This window comes from Sander vitreus, chromosome 7 (assembly GCF_031162955.1).
Source record: "Sander vitreus isolate 19-12246 chromosome 7, sanVit1, whole genome shotgun sequence".
Taxonomy (NCBI): domain Eukaryota; kingdom Metazoa; phylum Chordata; class Actinopteri; order Perciformes; family Percidae; genus Sander; species Sander vitreus.
This window is the reverse complement of record NC_135861.1, coordinates 17,193,909-17,205,214: the sequence shown is the minus strand read 5'-3', so window position 1 is coordinate 17,205,214 and position 11,306 is coordinate 17,193,909. Positions and strand designations below refer to the sequence as shown.

General features: G+C 39.6%; 1 protein-coding gene across 1 annotated transcript; it reads right to left on the bottom strand.

Annotated features, from left to right (window-relative positions):
* Positions 1-2,213: 2,213 nt before the first annotated feature.
* hoxc12a (homeobox C12a) lies at positions 2,214-5,779 on the bottom strand. The gene is made up of 2 exons (XM_078253963.1): positions 5,194-5,779; positions 2,214-4,096 (listed from the first exon to the last, which is right to left on the bottom strand). Exons 1-2 carry the CDS (start codon positions 5,777-5,779, stop codon positions 3,858-3,860), a joined length of 825 nt encoding a protein of 274 aa, XP_078110089.1. The 3' UTR covers positions 2,214-3,857.
* Between the last annotated feature and the right edge of the window lie 5,527 nt (positions 5,780-11,306).

The following is an 11,306-nucleotide window of genomic DNA, read 5'->3' as shown; positions in this document are numbered from 1 at the left end:
ACAGTCAGGAGCGTCATGGTGCATTTTGCATCTATTATTCTCCTCTAACCCATTTAACAAGGCAAGACACAAACATAAGACACTAGTTTATCTCCTTTCACGGTCAACAGCGCGTTTGATCGGCTAAGAAGTTTGGAGTTGTTATTAATGATGTCCTCTGAATGATCAAATTCAACGCACGCAATTTAATATCTCAGTATTATTTCATAGTCTTGGTTATTATCATATCGCAGCAAATACTTGGTACACTTACTGGTTATGATTTGCATCAGTCTGGCGCCACTTCAAAACGAATGCACTGTGTGTTCCTTGGATTAAAACAAGGACATATGAATGTTGTCTGTGCGTAAAAGGGTGCATATCAAAACAGTACGCCTGTATTTCTCCTTTTATACGGAGGAAACTATTGAAATCCAGATGCTATTATTTCCGCTGATCTCTATGTTCAAATTCTAGGCAGTGATTTAATTGATGCGATTCTTCAAAACCACCTTTAATCAGATGCGTAAATGTATATTGAGAATTTTTCCAAAACATAAAACCAGCGGATGCCATATCTTGATATCTAGTGTATTTTTGACTAGACATATATTGTATATTTGCAAACAATTTAAGTTAATTCCATGATTTGTTTATAATGTCTACAGATGTAATCAGCATATTATATAGTAAATAATATTTTTGATATCTGCATTGTGCCCGATCTGCAGCGCGTGCAGACAGCCCTTTCCTCTCATGGAGTATATTACAGTTCTTATATTCCCTCTTTACATGTACAACAATGCACAAAACTATTACGCATATGTAGTCCATTTGGGAAGGTGGAGGTTTGAAGTAAGGTAAACAGGCACAAAAAGCTGAGGCTTCTGTCAGCATCACTCCAGCATATACTATGAGATAAAAGTTTCCATACTGAAGCAATCAGCTCAGAGCCATGTCTTGTCATAATTGCACTGTATATCTTAGATCTTAACTGATAAACGTTCGAGTCGGTAGTTAACACAGCACCAAGAGGATTGTGTTAAGTAATGAACTCACGTCATCTTACATGTGTGTATTTGTGTTGTGATCATAGACAGACGCCGTTCACAGTTCACTGAAAAGGCAACATCTGATCTCAACATTGAGACAGCACAACCGTTTCCAGTGGGCCTACTTCACCGAACTGTGACTGGAAGCTGTTGAGGACAAACGCATTGATGCTCGCTTAGTTAGCAGATAGGAAAACACTGCAAGGCATCGCATTGCTTTACACTTCCTTGCCAGTAGAGAGAGCTTTGTGTTATGGGTTTAAAAGATGTATGCCACTTGTGAAAGCAGTTCTATCTGATCTGTGCTCATCTGTTCATAAACCATGTTTTGATATGTAATTACAACTGTTTAAATCCATAATGCAAACCTCAAGCTACAGCATGCACAGCCAGTCCAAGAGGCTTGGCTATATGGAGCACTGGGGTGTAACCCTATTACTGCTTTACAGAGCTATTGCGTGTTTAGCTGCGCCATTATAGGCTTGTATACCAGTGACATTGATTAGGTCAAACTTCAAGGGAAAGCACAAGACTTCAGAAAAAAATTGAAAAATACTTTTTGCCTTAAACTAATGTAGTTGTATATATTAAATAGAAATACTAGTCAATGCAAGATGGGGTTTAGTATTTGCATCTGACCGCCATTTTGCATGGAAAGATATCATAGCTACCTATAGCCTACCTTTGTATCTGAGCGGCCATAATAAAACAAGGCCAACCTGTGTGGGCTCCTATTGATTGGAGTTCACAGCCAACAAAACACCCTCTCAAATACTTCCAAATGTTCCCTTAAATGTTCATTTCACTGCGTTGGACACATGTATTTTTAAGCCGTTACAGGTCACGTCTAATAAAACAATACCACCAGTCAGCAGCACTCAGAAAAGCTGATTTCGAAGCTGAACATTCAAATAAGCAACCCAATAACAGACTGAGGTGACACCAATAAACGTTTCAATATTCTGTTTATTGAAGACCTTATACATTCATATCAGTATTACTTTTACAAGACAACGTAGCAATCCTTACAAGCGCAAAGAAGGGAATGCGATGAGGGACGAAATAAAAACGATAACAAACAACTATTACACTGAAACAGGGTTTCTTTAAATGTCATGTATGGTAAAACTTCTTGAATACCATTTCTTACATCCTTGGCATCATGATATAATAGGCCTACATTTCCAACCCTTACAACCACAAATAGGCTATATGGAATGCTATATTGTACAAGACGATCAATAACATAACGCACTATTAGCGATAAGGGATCCTCAAACAGGATGCGAATAGTAACATATGTAATTTAATTTTACAAAAGGTATACACCAGTACAAGGTAGGGAAAAAGAAAACATTAAGCACGTTGCAAGGAGCAAGTACATTAAGTAGCCAGATAGGCCCTCCGTCCTTCCATCCTAATAATAATAATAATAATAATACATTCTTTGTAGACGTTTGTGTCAAAAATGTGTAGGGTTGTGTTCGCATCGATTTGTTCAAAACAATTAATAAAAAAGTAATCTACAGAAAAAGTGGCCCGCAGAACATGACTTATAGCTATTTCACATCAATAACATGCTGCAAATACATTTCACTGCTATAGCTTACTCATTATACATGACAGATGATGCATTCGCACTGAATTAAGGGAGCACACATAGGCCTATGATTAACTTTTCTAAATTTCTACATATTTATTTTTATTATGAGCACCAAGTTTGAGAAAATGCTCTTTCAGGCCTAAAAACGTATCATCCCTCCTCCGTTGCAACTTTAGGCGGCTGCCTTGTTTAACCAAGTTGGCCTAAAAATGTAGCCTACTTATACTGGTGAATATTTCCATTACAGATCCTGGCGAGTTTATTGTTGAATACACTATTTTTAACGGGCACGATCTGGACGTGGACTTTAATAGCAGCTCAAAACCGTATTCAAACGGTGATCTCACTCAACTAAAGAAATGCAACTCATGCAGGATTCTGTGGTTGTTGTAAAGACAAGTTGAAAGGTAATACAAGTAAGAAAAATACCTTTAGAAACGTGTTAGCACATGAACAAAGACATGGCAATTCATTTTTTTCAATGCAGTCAGTCATAAGATATCGATATGGATTACACTGCGGTTTTAGTCCTCCCTCTCCTCATGCAGACTCGCAGACTTCCTGTCCGTGACCGTGAACGTGCCCACAAAGAGTGAAAACTATGAAAAGATAACGATGATGTTCCTCTTACCCAACAAATTATGACTATGGAAGTTTTAAGCAACCCGGAGGGAGATTCTTCTGTATCAGTTCATAACCTCAGATAAATGATTGCGCGGATGCCGTTCAAAACAGGCTTCTCTGTCTTTCTGACTTCACTGCTATTTTTAGGCCTAATTTTTTTTAGATTTTACCAAGTGGCCCCGCTCCCTCCTCACTTTCTCTGACGAAAAATGGAACACAAAGGATGTTGTCATTATCTGTCATCCCAAGCTGAACTATTGCATCGACAGCATTTTTCGCGTGGCTTACATCTCTCTTTAACACATAAGGAAAAACCAATAGATGCATGTGAAATACACATTCTCACAGTTTTTATGGGATTATACCAAACAGAGGCAGTCTTACTGTCATGTTGACTATAGCTTTGAATGTCAGATAGTGGCTTGTTTTGGGCTTGTGCAGCCCGCACCTTTAAGGAAAAAAATAATATCAGAAAATGTTGTAATAACTGCCTGCAATGTCAAAAAGATTGATAGATGAGTGCATGCATTGAAATAAGACCTAAGGGAGCGTAGAAGGCTTGGCTTTTACTGCCCATCGATTCACCTTCTGCCGCATCTCTAAAAGTAGGCCAAGGCTTGCTCCCTCAGCATGAGTCTCTTCTTCTTCATCCTGCGGTTCTGGAACCAGATCTTCACTTGTTGGTCGCTGAGGTTCAGACGGTCGGAGAGCTCCCTCCGCCGCTGCCTGGTGATGAACTCATTCAGCATGAATTCACCCTCTAGCTCAGCCAGCTGAAGTTTGGAATACGGTTTACGTTTCTTTCTGGTCCGAGTGTGCATCGGGTACCACGGGGCACCTGGAGGAGAGGGAGGAGGAGGAGGAGGAGGAGGAGGGGGCATACAACGGATTAGTCGCAACAGTTGCAATATCACGGTCACCTCCAAGGTTATGAGGAGCCTAGAGGGCGTCAGTTGTCCAAGGGAAGCTTGGCTAATTGCCTTACTGTGGGCTGAGTGAATCAAACATTCATTTGAGCAGTAAACTGGAGACTAATCAGAAAATTCGATCTAGAAGTTAAATTACAGTTTCATGATAAAGCACTTCCCAAAGATGTCTGCGGCCGCGGAAGTGTAGTCATCTGTGTTTTGCAAAAGATCCCATGCAGGGATTATATTATGATTCAAAGGACTGACGCCCCTGGAAGCTGTAGCTTCCTCCACACACAGCCAAACTGGATTTGTTTTGGTCTCTGCCTGGACCTATCTGATCTCAATCCCAATATCAGGACCAGCGGAACATGCCCAATGCTGTGCAATTTTTGATCATAGGTGTTTGTTTTGTATTTTTCAACCCTCTCTATAGAGACCGCCTGTTTACAGCGGCGTGTGTCACAGGAAGTTTTATTGTTGCAGTTAACGTGTTAATTAAGTCGTGCTTGCAAATACCCCTACTTATTTGCGAGTTTCAGAGCATATTAAATGACTCTTGAGTACACAGCGACAGATATTAATTCTGTTTACGAGTCATTAAAAAGAAAACTCTATCTATGCAGTCAACCAAAGGGCCTCTCCTCTTTAAATCACTGCGCTAAGTTGTTAAGTACAAAGGTGTAACAATGCACCAAACATGTATATGCCTGAATTAAGGTGTGCAAATGCAATGACAGGGCTGCTCATTTATTTAAAAGCTAGTGGGCATTATGGTTTGGTGAGGTTATCTGTAACTGTACACAACCACATGGCGCGTGAGGCATTTTAGGGCAACCCCTAGCGGCGTTTGCACACCACGCAAGTACCCTGCAGGCTAATCGAGGCTGCAAGCTGTGCATCAAGGTAACAAGCTCTAATGACGGTGTAATAGCGCAACTGCACGCTATGTACACTTCTCTTATAAATAATGTGAACGTGCGTTTATAATAATTATGGTAAAAATAATAATAACAATAGCACCCACCTCCGCCTGCGGCTATGTTGCTTGAATGGCTTCCCGGTGACACCAGGGTCTGTGTGTCGCTGGATGGAGGCTTGCTGCCCTCGTTGAGCAGAGAGGAGCTGGAGTCGGACTCCATTGACTGACAGGATGGCGGGTCTTGCGTTAGCTGCTCGGTCCCATAATCGTATTTGGAGAAGGCGGCTGTGCTGCCAATTCCACTGTGCATCCCGTGGTCAGATGTTAATGATGTGTCTCTCGCCCTATCCTCTCGTTTGAGGCTACTGCCACCTGAACAGGTCTCCCTGTTCCCGTTGCCGTTGTTATAATAACATTTACCCTCTTCTGGTCTGCTAATTTCGCATGACCGATTGAAAGAAGGGTTGATAGACACGGGGCTGCTAAAGTAGGATTGAGAGTATCCATTGCACGGCTCCGAAGGATTCCACGGGAGGGAGCAAACATTGTCCCTTCTCGGGTAGGAGAGCGACGGTAGCCCCGCCAGTTGTCCCCCTGAGGCTCTAAAATTCGGAAAGTAAAATGTGTCTCCAGTGTGGATGTTTACCAAAGGTCCCACAAACCCTGGATTAAGGAGATTATGCTCGCCCATTTCCGCGGGCCCGACCAACAGCTTCTAGTTTATTGCAATCTGACATTTAACATAGTTAAACCTGGAGGGGCGCCTGATTGGTCATCCTCAAACCACGTGTCCAGGCTAACTTCTGCTACACATGGTACCACCCACTCGGTCCATCTCAGACAAAACAAAACATTAACTTCTGTATTACAGAGGTTTATATGCTTTTTAAAAATACTATAAACCTTTTATTAAAAATGTAGGATCTTGTTTTTCTTCACTTGAGTCACACTGAGTCCAAAAGGAGTCCAGGCTGCTTCTCCTTTTACACTAGTGGAACTGTTCATGGCCTCGTTTAATATATTTATAAGCTGGCAAAAGTTTTTTAAATTCTATTTCTTATGAAAACATTTTTTTTTGCTTGAAGGAGAGGGTGCATAGGACATCTTGTTTTCTAGCAAATTATGGTTGAATTCCATGTCATATAAAGCTGTGATGTCCCAATTTTACAGGCTTGTTTTAAGAAAAGACTGATGCTCATTGCCGCACTCTACTCATATTTACAGTAACGGGGTCAGCAGGTTGAAGCCACTGGCTCTGTAAAAGAGGACGATATTCTACAAGGTTACTTTAAGAGGGTATATTTCACATAATATTCCCTAGTACACCTCACATGAACAGTTTTAACAGATACCTCCAATAAACGTTCACAGCTTAACTCTGGTGGGATTGTTATACCTCTCACAATTCTTTTATATGAATTTTACAAGATATCAGAGGGCACTTAACTGATTCAATCAGCCGAGGGTCTCTCTGCTTTATATCTCGCTAATTAGCTGATTTGTAGATGCAGCTCTGACGCTGAAAAATATGTGCTATACCATACTGTAGTCATGCCTCTGCTCTGACAAAAACTAACAAACTTTTCAGATACTTTTTCTGCAGAACACTTCGCCATGATGTGCAAAAGATTCAGACATTCTGCCAACAGCTGGCGCAAGGGTTTCTAATGTGGTATTTGGTCATCAAACCATCATCCTCAAACATTCTTATGACTGACCCTTGGCTTTTGCATTCCGCTCCCGGGTCTATACTCCTAGATTAATTAGAAATCTAGGAACATTTTCCAATCATTTAACAACTTTCTATATTATATCAGTCCAGCAACTGTTTTGCTAATCCCTCTTTCCCTTTATACATTTATAATTTACCACCACCCCTCCTCTCGACTACATCAGACAAAATCAATTTCTGGATCACAAAAGTTTTCATAACTCAGCAGTGGGGAGCTGCTTATGTCTCAATTATGGCAATTTAAAAAAAGAAAAGTCTGACTATGTCAACGACAAAAAGTTTGAATAAATAATAACCCAAGCACACATCATGCACGTCGCCGTCCATCCACTCAAGTTCACGACGCAGAGTCACGGTAGGTTGAACTTGATATTGAACTCAAATACTTAATCAAAATGAATACAAAGTAGAAATTAGAATCGATAAAATAGAATAAACAGCCTGTTAGGCTGTGGCAGTTCAAAATGAGGGCTAACAGCCCGAGTCATAAAAATAATTTGAATATATTCCAGGATGCGCCGCTGATTTAAAAAGCAATATATCGTCTTCCTTAACATGGCACCATGAAAATAAAATAATACGTGTCCAAATAATAAAAATAAACAGGCTGATTTAATTAATTAATAATTGATATTAAATAAGTTAGGGATGAACAGAAATGTGCCGGGATACAGCAGCTTGCACATGCGTGCTGACTGGCGCAGGTTGGGTGCTATTCGCCAATGAAGTGTTATGTGAGAACACCAGCATTCATTTAAACATTGGTTTGGGAACGATTTGCAAGTCGGCTGATATTTGATAGCTGTATCCGTCACTTGTGACCATGTAGGCTACCCTATCTAACCCAAAGGCACCGGGCCTTGCTCTAGCCTTAAATAGAAAGACAAATATCAAATGTTTAAACTGGAGAAGCTCTCAGGGATCCGTTGCGGTATCATTCTGTTCCTTGACTCATTGCCTCTCCTATCACTGCACATTCTTGCATCTAGTTAGTGAGGCTCGCAATGCAGCACAACATCCAATATAATATCTTGCGCCTCAGTCTTATGAGGAGCAATGGGTGTCTTGGTATCGCTTCTCGTGTTATTATAACAGCAACCAAAAGCAAAACAGCGCAGTGTGATGTTTACAACAAAATGGCCCGGATGGCCATCCAGTGAGTGAGTAACGTGTATCCCTAAATCGCCACTTTACCTCGGAGAAAGAGGCCATGTGTTGCGCCTCCTTGCCTCGTCTCCCCACGCCTCCGATCCAGTAGTACTCCCACAGATCCGCATTTCACATTCAAACAATTGATCGTCTGTTCATCGTCATCTTTAGCTCAGCAATGATGTCACATGTGACCGTGAGCTATAGGCTATAGCTCTTATTTAGCTAAATGAAAATCTGCTGTTAAAAAAAGAACTTGGTAAACCGAGCACTGTCAAGGTCACTGTCTAGTACACTGTCTGCTCGATATTGAAATTGCCCTCCTGGAATCCACTGGTCCTGTCCAGACAGGGCTATAGCCTAAACAAAAGGCTTTTCTTCCCTTTTTCTCTTTGATTCTCTGCAGGCAGGTTGCCACAGTTATAGCCTTGTGCAACCCTTTTAAAGCTTTCTTCAAGGAAAACAAACCGCCAAGGGAAGCCTAAAGAACCCACAAAAGTGGAAACGTTTAAGTTGAAACGTTTTGCTGATCTTTTCATTTACAACAAACGATATTTCATGCGGCCTTGCTACATTATACTCTTACTAATTCGGGGAAAAAAAACATGTATTCTATTCCTTACATTTTTTGTTAAGGATATGCACCTGGAAAATATAATATATAGCCTATAGGTCTACTTCAATTTCCATAAAAATATCACACATTTCAATTATCATTCAGTGTAATTCCTATGTACATATATGCAAATTAAACAACGCAAACCAGCATTTATAGTAAAGCCATTGCGTCATCTGATTTATTTGAACGTATAAATGAAGTTATAATGCTATAAGCTGCCACAAGGGTATTTGCTCAAGTATTGCATTTTATTTACTCATTTTTACATTTATAATTCTAGACTGAGAAACTTTGTGTGTGTGTGTGTGTGTGTGTGTGTGTGTGTGTGTGTGTGTGTGTGTGTATGTGTGTATATGTGTGTGTGTGTGTGTGTGTGTAATATATAATCAGAAAAATCCAATGTAAAAAGCCCATGCTCTATGGACTGTGTATTTATGATCAATAAATTATGCATTTTCAAACCAAACGAGGCTCATGTCGTCAGTCAGATGGGTTACATTTTTAAAACGCGTTAACACAATGTGACTTTTCAAACAACAGTGCTGTTAAATGTTTGGAATATATTCTTATAGCATCATATCTTATATCTTATCTTATAACACATATGCCTAAATAACTCAAAAACTGAACGTCACAAACCTCTTTCTATCTTTGTTTTCTTACACTGCTCCGACATGTGATTTCCATGATCGGATATATTCCACCAGTAGACCCATCAAATCACAAAGCAATGCCTTGATTGCATTAAAGTAAAATTAAATGTAAACAACAATGCCATAACAAAACAGCTGAAAAACATTGGCACCGCCTTTTGCTGTAGCATTCACTATAAGCAGGCCTTCCACTTTAACAGAAAAAAACTTCTGCATCAAAATGATAAGAATTGTCAACTCCATATTTCATGAATACTGTCAAACGCACTGAAAGAATAATTACCAACACTAATCTAAATGAGTCATAACAATGAAACAAGAAATTAGCTCAACTAAAATATCCCTAAATTCGAGACAGTTGCAGCACTTCCTGATATTTTCCTCTGGTCACCACCAGAGGCTATCAGCCCCCTGTCTCATGTGTCTGGCTGACAGCGGCCTGCAGCTTTGACGCTGCACACACAACCAAAAGCAATGCAACTTTTTATACATTTTACGTTTTCAAGGTAAAGTCAGCGGCTGATGAGGGTGCAAAGCGTCTAAAAGATTTTAGTTTTGTTTACTTTGTTTTTATTTGAAAAGAAGCTGTGTGCTTTAGTTGATTTATTTTGGGTCTTCCTTTGCTCGGCATAGTAGTCTAAATGTTAATCTCAGGCGTGTATGTTATTTGATTATTTTAGGTGACAACCAGTAAAAAAAAATAACTTTGAGGAAACTGTATATATGACAGTGTTCGACTAACGGAAGATAATTCCAGATTTTCTTCTACAAGTGAAGCCTATATGAAATTATTTTAAATATGCGTATAGGGATATTTCCGTATTTATATATTGTGAATGTATTATTTCAAAATACTCTTTACATTTTCATGTAGTCTACATTTTAAAGAAAAAGTGGCCCTTTGAATTACACCTAAACAAGCTTTATTACATCATGTTGTTTGAGATTAGTCATTTTATGTGAAATACATTTAATATAGGCCTACTGCTAGACAACTTTGAAAAAATTATAATTTCTGCTATAGTAGCGTAAAGTAGTAATGTTCCTAAATACCAGAAGTTAAAATATAAGCTATAAACTATATTTAAAGCAGGTCTATTTTTCTCTCAACTTAATGCTGCGTGCTCTTTACTTTGAAGAAAACGATGTTTAAAAAAAAAAATAGGTACAAATCACATTATCCATCATATTTCTGTAAGTTAGTTTTGTCTGTTCAATGTACCGCGTTTATTGTGAGCTAAACAGTCATAAAACAAAGTCCACGTAGGCCTACTGCCATAGAAGAAAACGGCCATACCTTTAATCGTTATATTGTGGGCGACGTAGTATTGTCATTTCCTCTCGCTGTGTAGACAGTATGGCTGCTTGCTGCGGATTACTGGTGTTGGTGTGAGACGTAAAAAGTCCTACCTGTCCTTCGTGGTCAATAACACACACCTCATGATGAGTGGATGAAGCCATTGGTGGTTCCAGAGTGCATGAGCCAGAGCAACAACTTTTAGGGGACTTCTGAAAAACACAAAACAGAGCCCAAATGTTAATGTAAGGCTTTAGGAGATGGTCAGAAATGCAGGTCAGAGTATTTCGCTACACTTCCCCTTTTTTATGTATTTATGGCATGCCATTAAGCCCGGCTGTCTAGACAGGGAAATAACACCTTGTTTGTCTACAAACAAACCGCCAGCATTGGTGTCCAGCCCCCTATTTATTATTCACAATCTGCTGTGATGTCAAGGTCAAAGTGACTGCATAGTCATGGTCAAGGGTAAATCAGGAGACCCAGAACTTTCCACAAGGATTGAAAATCCAGGAAGCAGACAAACAAAAACTCAAGTCTGACGGCTTGGATTCTAATCAATAACCTCAAAAAATCAGAAGAGCTGGAAAAAGTGACCAGAGTCCAGCCAACGACTCGCCTGTAGAGAAATTAGGATACAAAACACCAGCCATCTAACTGTGTTGTAGATATGCTGTTTTAAGGAATAGCTACAATATTATTCATATTTGGCAAAAATATTTAGGCCTTAGACGTGAATTATTTTGACTAACGAAAAAGACAGAGCCA

What these genes read in the sequence shown, in the direction of transcription:
- hoxc12a (XM_078253963.1), bottom strand. Translation starts at nt 5,779, where the DNA reads ATGGGCGAGCATAATCTCCTTAATCCAGGGTTTGTGGGACCTTTGGTA. An exon ending in CAACATAGCCGCAGGCGGAG is followed by an intron (nt 4,097 to 5,193) that starts GTGGGTGCTATT and finishes CCTCTCCTCCAG; the next exon opens with GTGCCCCGTGGTACCCGATG.